This window comes from Sturnus vulgaris, chromosome 8, assembly GCF_052056855.1.
Source record: "Sturnus vulgaris isolate bStuVul1 chromosome 8, bStuVul1.hap1, whole genome shotgun sequence".
NCBI lineage: Eukaryota > Metazoa > Chordata > Aves > Passeriformes > Sturnidae > Sturnus > Sturnus vulgaris.
Window position 1 is genome coordinate 1349542 of NC_142250.1, and position 20673 is coordinate 1370214.

The 20673-nt window shown below is 39.7% G+C and overlaps 1 protein-coding gene across 2 annotated transcripts in view; it reads right to left on the bottom strand.

Moving 5' to 3' along the window:
• Nucleotides 1–20673, bottom strand: part of HERC4 (HECT and RLD domain containing E3 ubiquitin protein ligase 4) — a 28704-nt gene that overhangs the window by 7817 nt on the left and 214 nt on the right. The window contains exons 2-19 of one of the 2 annotated variants that reach the window (XM_014883289.2): nucleotides 19869–19966; nucleotides 18323–18612; nucleotides 15496–15655; nucleotides 14398–14474; nucleotides 12278–12499; nucleotides 10692–10783; nucleotides 9672–9802; nucleotides 9103–9263; nucleotides 8740–8816; nucleotides 6651–6775; nucleotides 6077–6136; nucleotides 5568–5679; nucleotides 5067–5256; nucleotides 3920–4092; nucleotides 2918–3034; nucleotides 1882–1905; nucleotides 1294–1392; nucleotides 54–221 (exon numbers count right to left, since the gene is read on the bottom strand). In XM_014883289.2, the coding sequence (XP_014738775.1) occupies nucleotides 54–221; nucleotides 1294–1392; nucleotides 1882–1905; nucleotides 2918–3034; nucleotides 3920–4092; nucleotides 5067–5256; nucleotides 5568–5679; nucleotides 6077–6136; nucleotides 6651–6775; nucleotides 8740–8816; nucleotides 9103–9263; nucleotides 9672–9802; nucleotides 10692–10783; nucleotides 12278–12499; nucleotides 14398–14474; nucleotides 15496–15655; nucleotides 18323–18548 (2214 nt within the window). In that variant the 5' untranslated portion in view covers nucleotides 18549–18612; nucleotides 19869–19966. Of the gene's footprint in view, nucleotides 1–53; nucleotides 222–1293; nucleotides 1393–1881; nucleotides 1906–2917; nucleotides 3035–3919; nucleotides 4093–5066; nucleotides 5257–5567; nucleotides 5680–6076; nucleotides 6137–6650; nucleotides 6776–8739; nucleotides 8817–9102; nucleotides 9264–9671; nucleotides 9803–10691; nucleotides 10784–12277; nucleotides 12500–14397; nucleotides 14475–15495; nucleotides 15656–18322; nucleotides 18613–19818; nucleotides 19967–20673 lie in introns of both variants that reach the window. The other variant, XM_014883290.2, reaches the window with a different exon arrangement.

Sequence of the window (20673 nt, forward strand, 5' to 3'; positions counted from 1 at the left end):
TTTGTAAAGCACAAACATCCTCCATCACTGAGAGCACTGTGGGCTGCAAATACCTTGAGTGGCTTCTTGTAATCCACATTCTTGGTTTTCCTGAGCACCTCCACAGCATCCCCCACTATGTTGTCCCTGCGGACCATCAGTATCAGGCAGGGGTTGACAGATTCAAAGACTGGCAGGAAGAGAGAAGATAAATTCTGCCTGTGGGCCTGGTCAACAGCCATCTGCAGAAAAACAAAGTGACACAGTCAGCAGCTAGGAAAAATTCAGTGTTAACTGATGGGAATAACTCATCTGCCCAAGCTTTCTTAGTATTCCTTTTATCTCAGGAAATATTTGATTTCAGGCAATATTTTTCCTCTACCCATTGCTCTGAGCAATGTTAATGCTCAGGGAAGTGTAAGAAGCCAGGTTTTGACATTCCAGTCAAAACACCCTGGGGATAACAGAAAGAAGCAGAAAGATCCTGCATTTCATCTAATGAAGAGTAAGCTGTCATGAAAACAAACATACATTAAAAACTAACTCACAGCACGAAAAGCAATTTAACTTGCATGATAATTTCTGTATTAAAACGCTGTTGCAAATGTTCTGGATACAGCAGAGAACTCTTGAGAGTTTGTGTGTTTTGATACTATTTAATATTGTTACTGGAAACATTTAATATGAATGGTTCCCTGAATCCATCAAATGTTGACTGAATATACATTTTAAATACATGAAATAACATTTACTATTAATTACAAGAGCAAGGTAGTATTTTTCTACACAAGCCCATTACTTGGGCAGGATTTAGATCACCTGGTTATTTTCAGACTCACATCAATGACCCAGGTAATATTCCAAGCTTGCTCACATGGGAGGTGGGGTTGTTTGGTGTGGGTGGTGCCTGGGCTTTTATGTTTGTTTGGGTTGTGGGTTTGGGGTTTTTTATTGCTGTTTGTTTGAGGGTTTTGTACCTGTACTGGGAGTTGATAACACATAAAAAAGCCACCTCACTACTGAAAAGTAAAAGGAGTTCCTTGGAAATGTATGGCAACTACAAAACAGCCTAATTTCAATGTGATCCCACTGCCTCTATCACATACATACCCTGAGATTAAAACCAGATCCTTGATTTTTATGGGGGAGAGATAACAGAGAGTTAAAAAAAAAACAAAACCAAAACAAAACCCCAAAATAAATAATAAACCAACCAACCACACCAAAACACCAAAAGACCAACAGGAACCCCTGATGTGCTCAACTCAGGGAAAAAAATAATGAATTTGTAACATTAAAAACTGAGCCTCCTACCTGCATCTGTATGATTGCATCTGTTTGCAAGAGAGTTGTCTTTGCCTGGGCATCAAATACAAATGGGTATGTGCAAATTATAACAGGAATATCTGTTAACTGGAATGAAAAGAACCATGTCATAGCTCAGTTCAAAAGCCTTTGCAGTAGCACTCGTTTAATATATTTATTTTATTGGAAAGAGAACTCAACCTTGACTTATTATCAGTGCAGAACCAAAGCATCTTAGGAACATTAAGTAGATTTTTAATAGTTTAGTACTTCAGCCAAAAACAAATTAAAAAAAAAAATCCAACCAAACTCAATCAAGCCAGGCACAAACGACACTCTCACTTAGCACACTGGAATTTCACAACTGTTACTGCAGCTATAAAAAAGGTATTAAAGTAGCCCTTTATTTCCAACTGCTGCTCCCAATTTGCAATACAGACAATTACATCTTTTTGCACCACAAAGATTTTTTTTCAGATTACAGCCATGGCTAATTTGAAGCTTTACTCCCAACAGAACACAGCAGACAATCCTTGACATTCACATTTCTGATTTCCTTACATTCTTCAAAAGAAATCAGATTGCAACCAATCTTACCTCAGTTAATCCATGGTTGACATCCTATGACAGCATTTGCACAAAGGTAGCAACAATTAAGATGAAAAAGCAGCATTAGTGTCTGCATTAATTACTCATCTCTGATGTAGAATTTAAAAAATATTTATTTACTGCTTCCCCCCAAGAGAAGGTTTACTTCTTTAATAAACATTAACCATAAATATTCTAATAATAAATTAAATACAAGCTTGTCTTTCAACACCCTGTTTATCAGTCTTTAAAACAGGGCTGTAAAAGTATTTATCAGTCTCATGCATCATAAAATATCATGTTTGCTTGGATGCAAAAGGTTACACACTTATAATGTTTATTTCCACACATTAATTAATGACATCTGCTGGTACTGTTGCAAAAGAATAAAATATGGGTGGCTAGAGAAAACTTATTAAATGACTTACAATATTCTTTCAAAGCTAAAGTCAAGGAACTGTGGCAAAAACCTATCCAACTCACTAATTCTGTGCACAGTCATTAATTTCCTCCCACTTATCACTCTTCTGTTTACAGATGCAGCAATGAATTATCTCAGTTGTGGTTGCTAAACTCCAGGTAGAAAATTCCATCAGTTATCTGCTCCTGGAGCTCCCTGCTGCATTTCCTGACTCATTACCCAAGACAGCTGCAGCTTCCTCCTGCACTGCACCTGTCTAACACAGCAATTCAGATTATTCTGCATCTTCTCCTATCGTGGATTATTACACTCCTAACTTTATTGACATGGCAAGTCTCCAGTGACAGCATTCTCCATCCCTTTTTAACTGATAATATATTCAAATATTGAGCAGTGTCAGTCCTAGCAATGACATCCTAGTAGAAATACACCCTCTCAACAATTCTTCCTTAGCCAGAACCTGACTTGAGTCTGTTCAGCACTGGTCATCTGTGAAGGTATTCTTATGAAAAAAAAAGTGCCCAGACTTAGAGAATCTATGGATTTCTTTAAAGGGATAAAACAGACATAAAATATGGGAGGAAAAGACCCACAAAAACCCAAATAAAAATCAACAGAACTTACCATTCCCAGTACCTGCTGCTGGAACCAGTTGGCATAGTCATTTCTGATATCTATCAAATCTTGTATCTCATGAATGTAAAATCTGTCATACTGTATAACTTGTCCTCTTTCATTCACCTAAGGAAGTGCAATTTATTTTTTTTATTAGCTTTCAAAGGGATATTTTCCATGTTTTTTCAAGCATTTGATACATCAGCTACCAAAAAAATTCTAGAAAAACAACAGTGCCTACAAGAAAGCAAAAAACAACGTTAAAGACATGGATACAGGGACTATACAAAATCCCATCAAAGAGTGAAGGAGAAGACAATTAACAGGGCTGCCACTTTGAAATATCTTATGTGATAATACACATGTTCATGTACACAACAGAATAAATATTTGTTCCTGTATTCACTCAGGTTTAAGAGCTAGGATTCACTAACTCTAGTCTTAGTTATAGCATGAACACTATTACCTGTCAGCAGAAGAAGAGTTTCCATTTAAAAACATCAAGCTTAAAAAAAGAGAGATATGGGAAAAGTAACTTTGTATACAGAGGCTTGTCTCTACAGGTAATTAATCCAGAAGGATCCACATGTTCCTAACACACTTCTTTTCCCAAGGACTGCTAAGCAGCAAGACACTTAAAAAGATCCTGCCTTTATAACCAGATAATCTAAGCCTACTTTTCACAAATCCCTCCCCATGCCCCTCCAAACCACCAGATACTCCATCTGCAAAATATCCCAGAGCTGTCAGCCCATCTTTCCCCTCTCACTCTAATCCATATCCTCACAGATGCAAATGACTGGGTGACTCTGTGCTCCCAAAAAATAGTTAATTCCATCATCATGTGAGACTGGAACCCATGATTCACAGATGAACAACCACAGATATTTCTGTAGAAGCAATTCTGATCTTTCCAACTGATCAGTAACTCAGCTTCTGCCAACCCAGCCAGCACAGAGATGCTGACAGAGCCAAGCAGCCAAGAACTGTTTAGAAATGCCACAAACATACTCTGTGCAGTATTTCCAGAACTCTGAAGGCTGTGTGTAGGAAATTGGTGAGTATTCTTCTGTCAGAAGGTGGAAGGCCCATCTTGCACAGTTTCAAAAGGTGAACTACGACATCCTTGTAGAGTTCCACTATCTTGAGGAACAAGGGAGGTTCAAGTACAGACCACCAGTTTTCTGTCAACACATAGTGAACACATAAATTTAGTACCTGTCACTGCCACACTGTGTTATCCTTTTAACTAAGAAACATGGTTTGGTCAGAAAGCATGAGCAGCAGTTACTACAGACTCTGAAAAAAATTGTAACACAACAAATGCTCTGTTGTTACACATTAAATCTAAGTCCCTTCAAGCCTGTTCATCCAGACTAAGCAACAGCATCACAAAGTAACATTTATAAAAAGAGATGGCTCAAAACCTGAAATCTTAAGCAAACAGCAGTGAGAGCAAGAGAAAACTATGGAAAACGACTTAGAGTTCAAAAAACTGTCAGTTTGCTTTCCTTTACTCTCACCAAAAAATACTGAAAAAACCTAAGAGATTACAAGGCAAAGTGTAACTGAGGAAAATGAAAGTACCCTCTCAAAAAGAAACCAATTAAAAGCAAAATATTCTGACAACTGCATTTCAGCTGACAGGAGTCACAACAAGAAAGTGTAAAGAAGCAGAGTTAAAAAACCAGAGCTGTTCTCAGCTGCATATTTGAAGACCACATCTTGGCACCAGTGAGAAAAGATCAAGTGCCTGAGAAGCTCAGAACAGGTGCTGTAGTCACAACCAAGACAATTTAACATCTGCTCTGCAACACTTCTGTAAATTGCTCAGAGCTTGTTAGCTGTCTGACCACATAATTTTCACTTTAAAGAGCAAAGACACGTATCAATTACACTGAACCACACGGTTTAATTCCTCCCAAATGGCATCAGTCCAAAAACTACAATAGCAGCTGAATTCACAGGGATGGCCTGTTAACTCACCCTGAAGCAATAGAATAAAGTGTTTTCTTACACCAAGCAATGTTAAGCCTTAACTTTCTCACTGGGGAATTGTACAGAAGGGTAAATACACAGCAGGTGCTGCCATGATGGAATTTCTGTTCATTTTCACCTGCAGATCCTTAGTTTTAACAGTAAAAATTCAGTTTCTTACCGAGAACTTTCAGAGGAGCTTTTTCTAGGTTCAGAATAGCTGCTCCAAAAGGAATAGCTAACGTTGTGAAATTGTTTTCATCACTCATCAGTGGGCACTCTGGCAGAGTGAGATACAGCCTCAAAGCTTCAACATCTGGTAAGGAGCTGGTCAATTTGGGAATAAGGTTCTTTTCCAAACTAGCTGCCACCTACAGCACATTAGAAAATTCTGTTTATTTTAATACAATTGAGATTTTAAACAAATGCCCGTGTATAAGAAAATTAATCTAGAAAACAATAATTATTACACATTTAGAAAATGACAGTAAATACTAAAATAGAATATGCTGACGTGTCACCTAATTGTCACAACAAAATACAATTTTACACATTTGCAGTCAATATATTATTGAGTAAATAAATCTATTTACAGGGTTGCACCAAGAGTAACACTAGTATTTCTGGAGAGCTGTAACCCAAAAAGCCAATCCCAAACATAAGGAAAATCCCCAGAACAAACCTGTTGTGATATGTGAGTATGCTCAGGCTGTATGAGTTTATGAAAGAGTAATCTAGCAGCATTCATATCAACCCCTGAGAATCTAGTGCTGGTTTTGTAATGATCATCATTGCTGCAAGAAGGAAAAAAAAAAAAAAAAGACTGAATCCTGTGTTCTCAGCAAGATTTTTATCCCCTGAATTTTAGACCTATTGATTAAGGATTTAATTCCATTTTTATATGGCCTTAGAAACAATTGGGAAAAAAAAATCTTCTCTAACTGCAAGAAAATCATGCAAAAAGACTGGGATATAAAACAGGCCATGCAATGAACTCCCCTTGAATTAAAACCAACCTGGGGCTCACAAATGTGATGAGTTTTGCTGGCTCACATGGCAGCAAAGGAGCAGGAGTTTCAAGGGAGGATATGAGAGCACCAGTGAAAGCCTGGGAAGGTGTCCCAGGACAAGGGACACCAGCAAGGCAGCCACCACTAATGCTGGCCACAGGAAGCCTGGTTAAAAACTCACCTCAATGCCAAAAAGCTCCCATTCAGGCACCCAGCTGAGGAGAATGTTCCATCAATTTCACTGAAATCGGTCACAAGAAATGTTACATTTGGCTTTCCTTTTAAAAATTTAGCATTTGCAATAAAAAGACTGCATTTAATTCCTAATAAATTACATCGTGCAAAGGATGGGACTCTGACTCAAATGTGACTAAACAATAATAGATAAAACCTCCATTCAAGACAGCTCAAATCACAGCCAGTCTTGCAATTTAATTGCTTTGCATACTCTTTTATTAAAATAGAAGCAATAATCTTGGAGTTGTTCTCATATTGCTTTACATGTATTGCTATTTTTCAATGTGCAATGAGATACTTAATTTCATCTTGCACAGTCATCTAAACTGCAGCAGAGATGACACAGTCTCCAGGATCTAAACCACTCGACAAGTATGACAATGAAAGCACAGCAAGAGCTCTGCACCTCATAAAATCAGGAATTAAAAATAGCTCTGCTATGTATGCCCAAAGCCCCATTAATGCTCAATTCAGAAGCAGAATCACCAAAGGCTGCTCGTTCCCCTCACATCACTTACTTAGCTAGCTCTACAGGAAGTCTTCCAGATGGGAAACTCAGTAATCTCTGAATAAACGTTTCATTCACAGTCCAGATCTGCTTCAAAAAGTCAGGATACCTAAAATCATCTGGTGGCACCATGTTCTAAAGGAACATTAAAGAAAGTGTCAAGAATCAGGCACACAAAATTGATTTCCAGAAAAACCAGCCCTCTGGTCTGAGCTGAGAATTTGCCTACCCAGACCATTGCTGTGGAACACTCTGTGTTTAACAGCTGTGAATCCCTGTGGAAGCAGGGAATACACTAAAACCATCTCGATTAGGTGTTAATTCCCACATCTTGCTCAAAGATTAAAACTTCCTTAAACATCCCTCACGTGTGTGCTGAACACTAACTGAGTTTAGATGTGCAAGCATCTCCTCTCCAGCCACCGGGAGCCCCTGAGCTCCCTGCCAAGCTGTGAGCACACAGAAAAGGAGCCATTCCATTATCACACAGATGTTCTTCCATCAGGCTCCTCTGAGAACGAATCATGCTTCTGTGAACATGGCCTGCATCATCACAGGAGCTGCATTTGGAAGTGCTGCTCATATAAAATTAAGAGCTGTAATAGTAAAGAGGAGGAGAAGCAAGATCATTGTTTTCAATAGGAGCATTGGTTCAAAAAGAGATGGCAAAGAGCACCGAAAAGAAGATAAAACATTCCTCCCGAGGGTGCCATCTGACACTGAGCTGACTCAGTGTGACAATGACTGCCAACAATCAGCATTTCTCATCCCATCCTACAGCACCAGGACAAGCAGCACTTTTGCCATGTCCCTTCTGTCCAGCCAAAGAAAACAACTCAGGGAGCTCAGCTGCCCAAAAACTGACTTGAGAGAATTGATTTTGGCTGGGCCCCCTTAACTGGCAGGAACACACAGCCCCCAGGGGTAAAACAAAACTTTGGAAGAATTCAACACAAATTACCAAACTCCAGAGTACTAAAGGAGATACTTCTGCAGGATCAAAGTTCATCTATTGCTAAGACTTCTTGTACAGAACAGGCCACAATAACTGCATTCATACAGTCTCCAGCTCACCTCAATTAGTCTGTCAGAAACTCCTCCAGTAATTATGAAAATTGCACATAAAGTTTTTAAGGAAGTTTTAATAGGCAAGTTTTGAGTCTCTATTACAAGTAATTTTCCAGTTTACACCTGATAAGCAAGTTTCTCTCAAATACAGCAATGCTTAGAACTCTATCAGAATTTAGAAAAAGAACCCAACAAGTCAATCCTAGAAGAACTGCTGATTCTGTACAACCAGGACAGGCTCTGAGCACAAAGCACTGCTGCAAGTCTAACCTGTACTCAGTTTTTCTTTATAAACATGCTTCCTCATGAAAATCCATTTTTCCCTTGTGTCCAAATTAGTTTTCACCCTACATACTCAATTCTTATTGCTTCATTAATCCCCATGGTCTAATATCTGCTGAGCTGTACTGGAAACAGACCCATGAATCTTCATCTTGTTTTTATTTTATCTCCCACAGCATTTTCTTTCCATCACACTTCCACATTGCCATTTTTACTGTAAAAGCCTTCTAAACTCTTCTACATACTTGAATTGAAACATATCAATTCTTGTTATTTTAAAACTTAAGCTTTAAGACTATGATAAAACTGTGACATAACAAACTATGTCACCACCAGTAATTTTTAGCAAAAAGCTCCATTTGTTTCCTGACCACTGTGGTACTTTAAAATGGCTACAGAGCAGAAGACACCAAAGCTGCTGCTGCCAGGATCTATGAGGAACACTGGGCAAGGAGCAAAGAGCTCAAATATTCAATCAATTCTTCATGAAACATGAAAAGAAGTGCATTCATCCATCAAGAAAAAAAGCCAGAAAGCCTCAAGAGCTTCCTGACAGCTAACACACACTACCTGGATCCAAGCCCTCCAGCTGCTACCATGACTTAGTGCCTTTTGCTTCCACACTGCTCTAACAAACTTTACAATATAGTCACATGCACCTTCAACATCAAAATCCTTCAAAATGCATCAAAAAAGCCTTAAATCCAATTTTCACAAGCTTTGGAACCAAAGGACACTTAATTTGTTACCTGTGGATAAAAGTAGTGTGCAAAACTTTGGTCCCCACCAGAGAAAATTCTCTTTACACAGTAGCACTCCTCAGTGTCTGCAATGAGAATAAAAACCAGGCCACTGTGAAAATGTGGAACTGAAAATGATGAAGATGCTGCAATCAACACTCAAAAAAAAGTGGTAGAAGCTCACTGATGCAATAGTTAAAATCATTTTTCCCTGAAGTAAGTTCTAGGTCTGGTGCTACCCCACCAGGCATGCCAATCCTACAGCAGGAACACAGAGCACAGGGGAATCAAACTGTTTGGAAAAAGTGAAAATCTCGAGAATTTTATAAAGGAACAAACAACCAAGAAGCAAATCCACCAGCTGGTGCTTACCTGTGCTCATGGGGCTCTGAGTGCTGTAGGGAATCCAGCTTCCTTTCACTGTGAAGGGACTTTTCCTGTTACTGGTGGTCCCTGTCCCTAACTGCCCGTTGCCTCCAAGCCCAAAAGAGTAAATTCTTCCAGAAGAAGGGACAAATGCAGTGGTGTGCTGCCTAGGGCAAAGAGAATTCAGTAACACAAACCTAAGCACTGGAACATGCTCTGTGCAGGAATTGTGCTCAGTGTGTTAAAGGTCCTGTCATCCTCAGCACTCCCCTGTCCCAAAAACACTTCTTCTTCAACAGGAAATGAAGTGACAGCAACAAATATTTTCACACCTCACATTATTGTTCCCACTGCCAGTTTAGAAAAATCACAGCCTCTCAAATATCCAACTTCCTTCAGCTCTTCTAGGAATGCTTTTAGAATTCCCAAAACATCACTAAGTATCTTTTGTTAGGGGTCATTTTGTCTCCCTTGACAACAAAGGGTAAGAAAAGCCCCACTACACTAGAAATAAAGTTTTGTATAAAACAAGTAAATCTGTAAGATTCACAGGGTTAGCACAGAATAGACCTTACCTGCCACAGGTGATCTGTGTGACAACACTTCCCATAAGCTCAAAAACTTTCCTTGGGTTTATCTCATGGCTGGTAGAGTTATGACCCAACTGACCATAGCCTCCAGCTCCAAATGTAAAAACTCCACCTTCCTAAACAAATAAATTTTTTACATTAAGATGGTTGTGTATCTCAGAACAAGAAACTTCACAGAAATAAGGGTTTAATAAATCTTTTCTGATGATCTTGGCATTGCAGGGAAAGGACAGAAAATACACAGGGCACAAGAGGCTCCTGAGACACACAAGTTAATTGGAGTTATGAAGACATGGCACAGCTATGAAATATTACCTTACTTGTGTTAAATCCACTCATCTAATTTCCTTATTATCATTAACTTATGTCATTTATAGATCCTAATCCTCATTTTTCCTCTTTTCCAGTTGTCTTGATGAACTTCCCACTATTAAGAAATATACTTTGGCTTTGAAACTCTGAACACTAATTTTGAAGTGATTAGCAAACAGGAAGCTGCCCTGCTCAGCAGATGACACACAGCCTGACTGAAACAGCCTCAGTTTTTGAAAGCATTAGAAACCAGAAATTTCAACACTGTTGTAAGGCAAGTAATTTCTTAAGTGGTTTTGATTAATCAAGAAATTAACCAACACCTTCAATGTTTTAACCAGAAACATTTTCAGAAGTTATATACCCTACCTCACAACAACTCTGAAACTTGCCATTTTCTGATGCTTTGAAAATGTGATTCTGTTTCTTTTAACTCTACTCTGCATCAGCCAGGCCCTCAGCTGGAAACCACCACCAAAATTGCAGCATCCACTGAGAAAACCCAACAGCCTCAGTCACTGAGTCAGGATAGCAAACAGTGCCAGGTTTTTATTTCCCCAATCTTTCCTCAACTTAATTCCATAAACTTAGACGAAATTTTATTCAGAGTTTAGTTTAGCAATTCCTGTTCAGATAGCATCTTCTGGAAACCTTAAAGAAATTGGAGCATGAATATATCTTGAAGTTGTGTACCTTTGTAAGGGCAGCAGTGTGATCTTCTCCACAACATATATGAACAACCTTCTGACTTCTCAGGGATTTCAGCAGTGTAGGAACATACCTGTCTGAAAGGTTCAATAAAGAAAGGTCACTTATTTTGACAATAAAAATCAAACTCCATTTATTCAAACCTCATTTCTTCTAATTTGATTCGAAATTTGTTAGCATAATGCAATCACTGTGACTGAGTTTATGGAAGTGTTAGTGCAGGGAAAATCAGGGAGCACTACACTGAAAAAGTTTGGAGCCCATGCTCTCATTTTCACTAGCACAGGATCATATGTCAATACACAGACCACTAAATATGGAACATTACATTACACCTGGCACTGGCCATGATTAAAGAAAATAAATGATCATTGTTATGAATTGTTGATGTGTTCCATGTTTTTAAAATGTTCCTTTGAGTTGGTATTTTTCTAACAATGAAGAGCCAGACACGGTTAAGGGGTTTTTATCTTGGTATTAAGAGTACTGAGGATAATAAAAGGGCTACAAAAGAAAAGGCAAAGAATCACCTCAGCATCAGCATCAATTTGGCTTCTTTGGAAAATATATTTATATACATTGTTTAATGTTACTAAGTGCATAACAGAATGGAGCATTGGACAAACAGGAAGCTACTGCTAGGACAAGCCAAGTTGGCACAAAATCAATTTTTTAAAATGTTAGTGCTGATGTCTTAAAACCTGTCAGGCATGCTAGAATGTCTGCAAGAAACCCTATGAAGACATTTCAAAGGGATTTTATTGAGAAGTGATGCTACATAAAATCCTGGGGTCACACACATTCCAAAGAATATGTAGAAGTAACTGAAGTCTCCATTGAGTTCTGAAAAATAATTGTAATTTTCTTATTACATGAATGTGACAATGTTTAAGGCATTCAGATGGGCATTTTATTTACAACCCGTTTTTTTCTATTTTAAATGGTGTTGATAACAATGAACCATTAAGAAAACCTGAATTCATTGAATTATCTATAGATTATCCCTTACTAAAGTGTGTATTACAGGACCCTGACAGCAAACACTGCCATCCTGGAGTCCTGTGAGCAGGTACTGTGCATGTAACACAATACAACCAACAAAGAAACTATTTTTTTGTCTAATCATTGAGTGCCATCCACCTAGCAGAGGAAATTTTGGAAATGGTTAGCCAAAAATGGTGAATTATTATCAAAAACAGCCTGAGAAAGGAATGTAAAAGTAAATGGCAGTAAAAAAATGAAGATGGCTTAAATGTGACTGCTAAAGACAACCAATTAGTTTTGAGAGATTACTGCTTTTGCCTAGCAATTTCATTCCCATAAAATTCAATTCCAACTGTAACTACTGCACAGCATTTTAATTCAATCCCATTACACCACAGGAAGATGTAGAACAGGCAAAGGATACAAGAAAAGCAGGCAAGAATTTCAACACAGCACTGTCAACGTTCTCACTGCAGAAAAGCTGAGGAAAACACCTCTGTGTCTTCTTCTTCAGGCAATTCTTCTTTGTTTGGATTCCCAACTCAAAGCCTTGAGCATGGAACTCTCCTGAAGCAATTTTTACTCACCATTGTCATCATTTAGGCCCAGCTGCCCAAATTTGTTGCGTCCCCATCCAAAGATGGCTCCAGAAAGAGTGAGTACAAAACTGTGAGCTCCTCCTGCTGCAATCTGTGCAAAAGGGATTCCCAGCAGAGATTTAATCATTTGTGGTGAGCTTTGTTTTTTATACTCATAACCTAAGCCCAGCTGGCCATATTTGTTTTGTCCCCAGGAAAACACTTCACTTCCTGTTGGAAGGAAAAAAATAAACAAGCAAGAAATACAATCAATATAGTTTAATAATACAATGTTTATCCACTGTAAGAAAAGCTAAAAGTTACACTGTCACTCTTCAAATATTTTTTGAGTTAGAAAATGCATACAAATTACTGACTTCTGAAGCTGAGCATCCTTCTGCAATTTGCAGGCATTCAACTCAAGCATTTAATCAGACTAGAAGTATTTAAATTGCATTCAAGCCCCTTGAAACTGCTCTTAACATTCCTCTTTCAACAGGGCTGATCAACTGAGTCTGGTTATTACAAAGCAAGACACTGCTCCATGGGAAGCTCCTCCACTGCACAGATGTTTATGCAGAGAGCTGCTAAAGCTGCAGCCTGGACATGGAAAATTTTCTGATTTCCAATTAAAAGCATCATTTAAGGTTTTCTAAGGTAGGATACTTAAATTTTCACACACAATTTAAGAGATGTGTATTTGTAAATACTGTCTTCATTATATGATCAATGAAGCACAAGGTTTAAAATGTCATTTGGTACCTTACAAAGAAAAAAACATTTTGAAGAATGGCAAAAACCCACTTATGTGAAGACTGCTTCTAAAATAAAATATTCCCTTGAACAACCAATGTTTTACCAAGGTATTTACTATCCTAAAGATTAACACCCACACACAAAATAATTTACTTTTGCTGACATATTTTCAAGAGCAATGTTACCTTCAAAATGCTTCCTCTGTCTCTCCCATGCCCACCTTTCCAATAAGTTTTATCAAGATGGGGAAACAATGAAACCCATCCCTGTAGTACTGGTCTCTCAGATTTTATTTATTTATATTAACAAATAAACCCAGAAAACCCTACAGCACATGTCAAGACCAACAGAACACTTAACACATCTCTGCTGCTCCCCCCTTTCTACTGCACATCTCAACTCAGGCAAAGGGTTACTCCTAAAGCTCTGCCTGCCCTGGAAACAAAGGCATTTCTTTGGGTTATCATGATAATTACACCTAAATAAATACATAATGGCACAGGAAATGCTCAATATGAGGAGTCATATACAGAATCCAGGCACATATAATCAGTATAAGCTACTGTATTTAAAGAAAAAAAAATTATTCAGCACACAATGAAGACCTGGCTCCCCACAGTTATTTGGTTCATATTTTAAACACACATTGTTAAGAAACACTGACAAGCTACAATCTTTCTGGAATTTTGTTTGGAGTTGCTAAGTCTCCATTAACCCTTTTCAGCAGCCACTTCTTCTGAGTGGAAGTTTTTGGCACAACTCTCCTATCTCGTGATGAGAGAAGCAACAAACAAATTCCAATTCATTTTTGTTTCTGGAGAGCTGCACTGAGCAGACATGCAGTACAAGTCAGGCCAACTAAGCATGAGCTCACAGCCCCAGCAGAAATTTGAAGACAGGTATTTAAAACTTTCAAAAGGTGGATTGGATGTGATGTGGCATTTTAACTATGAAAGCACCAAAAACCAGAGGCTTTGCCATAAAAAAGCACACAAGGAAATCATTCCTGCTAACCTCAGTACCTTGAGGTTACAGGTTAAAACAGACCAGGGACAGAGAAGGATGAAAAAGATTTGGGACCAAGAAAAAGAAATAAAATAAACAGGAAGTTACACAAAAGCTAGATGATAAAATTAAAAGAAACAACACAAACACACACACCCTGAAGAAATAAAAACTCATCATCTGTTTGTACATTTCTTTTCCAAATTCAAGCTTCCATTGTTAAATTACACAGCCCCCACCAACCTGAAATCCCATTTGTGCTAAGTGGTACCATGTTTAATAAACACATTTCCTTTAAAAAAAAATGTTGAAAACTTTTGAATTCCCTGTTAAGAAATGACACAAAACTTCAGGAGAATTTGGCTTACCTTTTGAGAGTGCTAGTGAGTGATAATAACCACAAGCAACTTGAACAATCTGGATCTCTGATAAACTTTTAATATTTCTATTGGGGTAAGAAAACAGAGAAAGAATTAAGCAACCAAATCATGGTATGAAATAAAGGGTAATATAAAAAAGGTGTAGTATATTAAACATCCCAACTTATATTAGACATTATTTAGTAAAATCTGAAGTCAAAACTGCTTTTTTTCTAAACCTTTTAAGGTCAGGTTCTGCCTTATTTTCAAACAGATAAAGTCTGTAAAAGTCCATAATGAAGAATGAGGGAAGTGCATGTGCTGGGAAGGATCTCACAGCTGAATGGAGGAATGAATACAAGAAACTCATTTTTACTTTCTAGTTCCCAAACTTTATAGAGCTAATACATATTGCACAATATTATAATGAAGTTGCAAATGCACTCACATGTGCACTAAAACTAATAATGCTTTCATCTTTGGATGAGTAAAAACTTTCTAAAGGGCCTGTGAGTTTTAAATTTGATGCAGATACAACATTTTTAATATTACAATCATGAATTACTAAGGTTCTAAGGAATTGTTACTTTTGTGTGTGGACTTCAGGTAGCTGAAAGTGGCATTCTGAAAACAATCCTGTGACCCTGGCCAACGTGAATTTTTTTTAATACAAGGTGTAGGATTCAATGACAGCTGAGAAGCCTTGGGGTGAAAACTGAAGTACAAAGATTGGACAGCAAATGTACCTTCTTCAAATTGAAAATTTAACTTCTTTACTTCTATTTAACTTCTCTTAAATGGCATCTATACTCTTAAAATAACCATCCTCCTTTTCCAACGGAAGTCTCATTGTTTATTAAAAAAACCAACAAACAAAAAGACCCCAAAAAGCAGCAAAGCAAACCAAGCACACCTGTGACACATTTCTCACATGGCTTTTGGAGAAAGGAAACTGTCCACACACAGCATTCAAGTATCACAGCTGATACATACAGCTAATATTTTCTATATTTATATGGCTTTACCTATGGCAACAGAATAGCTAACCAATGTGATTTCAGCACATTATTTTAAAAATAAGACAATTTCTTATGTACTATTTTTGACCTGGGCACTCTGACGCATTCCTCTGTTCCTGGCAAGCCAAGCTGTCCATCAGTAGCCAGACCCCAGGCATATACCTGACCTTTGTCATTTAATGCAAGAGTGTGGGCTTCTCCACATGACACAGCTACAATATTTTGGGCATCCAGTGCACCAACATGCTCTAAAAAAAGAGATAAATAAAATTAATTGCTTAAAAAAATAAAGCTACTAACAAGTTAGGCTTGTTCCAAACAGTTTACACAGTACTGACATCAACTGGTGTGACACTCAACTAATTCAGCCCCTAAGTTCTGCTGAAACACCCTTTATTTAGAATTATAAACACGCGATTCTAGGAGAAATAAGTTAAATTTGACACCCTGAAGTAACCAAATGATGTCTGTTTCTGGAGCAACAAAAACTGCACAAAACCTGCAGCTTGGCTGTAATGGTTCCTTCTAACCCTGCCATCTGAAAACGAGTGCAGAAACTCAGCTAACAGTAAGGTGAAACAGATTATTGTCAAATGACTACACGTGTAGACATTATGTAAGAGGAAAACATTCCACCACAGCAAATTAAATTCACCTATTCACTACTAAGAAAGAGCCTGCAAAACAAGGCAGGGCAAATTACAGACTAAAGCTACTGATTTTGCAATGAGCTACACAATGTCTTCTTTATAATGCAAAATACTGTAGAAACAGATCCTAAAGAGTAATTTTTCTAGACATGCAGTGCATGCCTCTGAAAAGCACACACTAGCTGTGATTTTTTTCCAGTAGCCTGCACCAATGCATTAGGAAACACTCAAAGCTTGGTTTAGGGCTTATGATTTGTGACCAGAAGTCTAAAATTTCCATTTCAGCAATAAGAAATATCATCAGGGCCTGTTATTAAGGCTGGGATTTTTAACAGTTCTCTTAAAATAAGGGACTGCTTGGACATTTTACTCCCAGTTTTCAAACACAAATTCTATTCCAGCCTAAGAATGGCACAGCACAGAAAAAGTCTGTGTATCATCAACGTTACAGGCACTCTGAACACAGCCTAAGTCAACTTCAGAACAGTAGCTCACATTATCTGCAGCATGACAGGCACTCAGCTTCCAAAATAAACTACCACAGGCAGCAGATATAAGTTCTTTTTATTACATCCAGCTGCTCTGACTGAAGAGGTTACCACCCCAATTCACCCATCAGAGCCTCCCCCAGCCCTGCCAGTGGCAGAGGTCATGGAAGCTCTGCAGCTCGGGCAGCAGCACTCAGATTAGCTCAGGCAATCTCAATCTTCCCCCAGGTCTGAACCAGCCTGACTCTGCCTAAAATGGACCGAGGAACAGCCATGCAGTCCCTATGGCAAGCAGAGCTCCAAAAGGAGGAAAGAGCAAAGGCAGTGGGGACAAGGAGGTAGCAAAGACACACAGTCAGCAACAAAATTATCTCCAGTTAGCAGAAACGCGTTCAAAAGAGGGCATCCACCCATCTGTAAAGATACTAAGCCTCTTTGGACTGTGCAACTCAAGTTATCCCAATGCTCTGACTTCATAAAACACTCAGCAGTATTATCAGTAACCTCTGGGTGAAAGGAAAATTGGGGAGGACATGACAATCCTCATGTGTCCGAGCATGTTAAAAAAAATTATAGCAGGTCTGTTACATATGAAAGGCCATGCAAATTAGAAGTCAGATATTTTACTTGTAACCTTTAGATTTAAAAGACAATTCAGCATAATTTTCAAAGCAGGCAACAAGTAGTCAGGAAGTTTGGCACAGTGAGTTTTTCTTCATGTTCATGAAGCAGATGTTTGCACAGGATTAAAGCTTATCAGTTTTGATATCCACATACTGTTTCCCAACAGAAGTCCACGTTAGTTTAAAAAAGTTATATCTCACCAAAAAAAAAAAAAAAAATCTTTAATTGGCACCGAAACTGAAACACTGTATAAAGGAGAACTACAAAAATATCTTATGACACCTCATTTCCATTTGAAAAACTTGTGGGAAATACTGAGCCAAGCAAGTTGTGGAAGTGCTCTAGGAGTGAAGAGCAGGAAGTGGCAGCAGCCCTTGCAGCCTGTTACGCTGTGCTGTGGCAGAGTGAGCAGCGCTGTTCCCTGGCTGCCAGCGCCAGCCGTGACTCACAGGCAGGCTCTGAAGGGAGCCCATGTGCACACTCCTCTGCAGTCCCTGCAAGATGTTTACCCACTTCTGCTCCAGAAACTGCACTGGCAGGGAGCACAAACACACACAGAACGCAGGTGGGAAGAAAAAAAAGCCCAAAGAAGCTTTACACAGCATCCTTTAGGCTTTTCCAAATCCTCTCCCTGTAATGCTCCATGTGCTGATAAGTCTTTTATCAAAAGTTTTATTTTTAGTTCTTAAAAAAAGAGAACATTGCTTTAATCAGACCTGCTGTACATCACGATTAGACAACTACAAACACACTGCATGTTTCTCTGCTGTGACATGCCAAATACTCATTTCCACCATACTCCAACAGCCAAACCCATACATGGAGTACAATACCAACCCAGGTATTGAGATTAAAAACGGTCACTGAGTCTCCTATGGCTTGAAACAACAAACAGTGACAGTGGCCAGCTGCACAGCATGCAAAAATATGGGGGGACTGCCATGTTTCACAGCTGTTTGTTTCCAACTATCACAAGAACCCATCCCAGCAAAGCAATGCTTTTCCAGTTAAAAACACGTCCATTCTTGGAAGAACTGTTGGGCATGAATTTGCCACATGCACAGAGTAATCTTGGCTTTGATGAAGCACAATAAAACGAAAGCCACACACACCACCACACAGAATCTCCACAATTCCTCACTTCTACACTTACCAGGTCTTTTTCTGGCTTTTTCATGGCCTAGTTGTCCTAGATCGTTGCATCCACATGTATAAACAGCCCCATCATCCAGGACAAAAACAGTGTGTCTCAGTCCACATCCTACATCTCTGACCCTTTTATTCAGGAAAAAGTCACTTTTTCTGGGTTCTAAAACAATCTCTTCATCAATTCCACCCAATCCAAGCTGTCCAAAAGATGCATTGCCCCAGCACAACATGTTTACACTTCCTTTTATCAGAGATCTTCCAACTTGACTTTTCTAGAATATTCCTTCTGCGTAGCTGTTAAGAAAAAAAGGAAAACGTGCATTTTTCAGCATTGCCTCCAATATTTACACTACTTTCTATACAGCATGTCATCCATGAATTCAGTTTCTCCATACCAATATATTAAAAGCCTGAACAATTTTTAAGAGTGTGCTTTGTTTTCTCGGGCAGGATTTGCATTAACTCTGCAGTAAAACGCTTTCGTTCCCATTTCAGATACACCTTTACGATGTGCAGGTCACTGGTTTTACATAACTTTGTTTCAAACACTTAAAATATCATTGTAGGTAAAACTCCTTTTATCTCCAATCCAAATGTATACAAACTTGCAGTTGCAACCGATTCCAGCCAGTGGAAATGACTTCAAGTATCTTCCAGGGAGACAGTACAGGCTACTTTCTTTACTTGAGGAGTTGCATGACTCCACCAAGCACTGTGTACGGCCTCAAGATCATCACCAAAAACAACCCTTGACTCACAGCTTGGAAAAAATTGGTCAGCTCTGATCAATCCAGTTATGCAATGCAAAGTACAATACGCTGTGTCAGTCGTTGCATCTAAACAACGAGGGAGTCAACTGAACTTACAGTTTCAAAGGAAATAAACAGCTGAAATTCAAGTTCCCAGTCTTGCACTGCCATCAACACCAGCTACAGCTTCAGCCACTCTGCAGTCACAGGAGGCTCCAACTCCCCCAAGCAAGCCCACGCCCCTAATCCCTAAATTACAATTATCAGTGTTTGTGCTGACAGACTCTGTGCCATTTTTGGAAAGGATTCAAAGCTGCCCTTCTCTTTCACTTGCAACAGTGAATATGACAAAGAGTTGGTGACAATGTTTTCACTACTACTTATACCACACTTCCACGACAGCAAGTTCCCCTGTATTTTCAGACCAATTTAAAAGTCACTGTAATCTAATGAGATATTACTACAAATTTTCATGTGTGACCATTATTTAGAAGACATTCTGCAAGGTCATAATGTTATAAACTACCTAAATCCCAAAGTGCTCCAAGAGGCAAGCCAACACTTAACGTGTAAGCATTACAATACACCAAAGAGCAGAATTCTGGCCAGCACAACAGGATCAACTATTTTTCTCTGCAAAAGTCAAAACGCAGTAAACAAGACGCTTATTTTTGTGACCGTAAAAAAAAACCCAAAAGCAACACCGAACCAAAACAGCCAAACAGTTTAAAATATATTCCGTTCTGTTTACCTATCTCAGGAGGTGAGGCATGATCAAATATTTCCCTAGCTATATCCTACCACATTCAGAAGGGGACATCGAAACGAAGACGTCTTCAGTTAAGACACAGCTATGCAACAGCACATGTCACACATCTGGAGCAGTGACTCGCTTCAACCTGCAACGCAAGAAATTAGAAAAGATGTATGATTATAGTTCTGTAAGGTTTCTATAGTCAAGATTCATCTCCAGCAGGGAAAAAAAATAGGAAAAGTTCTCCTTTCTCTTGAACTATATATGTATTTCCACGGAAGGCGGGGTTGCGTTGTTTTGTTTTGTATCACTGAAGAGCCAGTAGCCAAAGTTCTGTACTTTGATCTCAAATCACGGCACTCTTTCACCCCTGTGCGTGGTCATGAGAGCCAACTCGCGCCGTCAGCTGCTGGATACTCCCGCGCGTGACGTCGGGAGCGGCCCGGAGCCCGCAGAGCGAGCCCGGAGCGAGCCCGGAGCGGGGGAAGCAGCAGCGCGCTCGCCCGGTGCGGCCGGTGCGGGAGGCGGCGGCAGGGCAGCGCCCGGGCGCTTGGCGCAGGCTGCGGCCGCTGCCGCGCGCTCAGGCCGTGCCCCGTGAGGGGAGCCCGCCCGGCCGGCCCCCGCCGCGGCCCCGTGTGTTCCCTCGGCGGGGCTCGGCTCCCCGGGCCCGCCGCGCTGGGGCGCGGACGGAGCGGCGGGCGCGGCCCGGCGGGCGGAGAGGGGCGGCGGCCGGAACCCTCGGTGCCCGGCGGCGCCGCCCGGCCTGCTCCCAACCGCCCCGGCCCGCACCTGCCCCGCGGCACCGCCGCCCGGCCCGCCCCGCTTCCGCGGCCGCGTCCCGCCGTGGGGCCC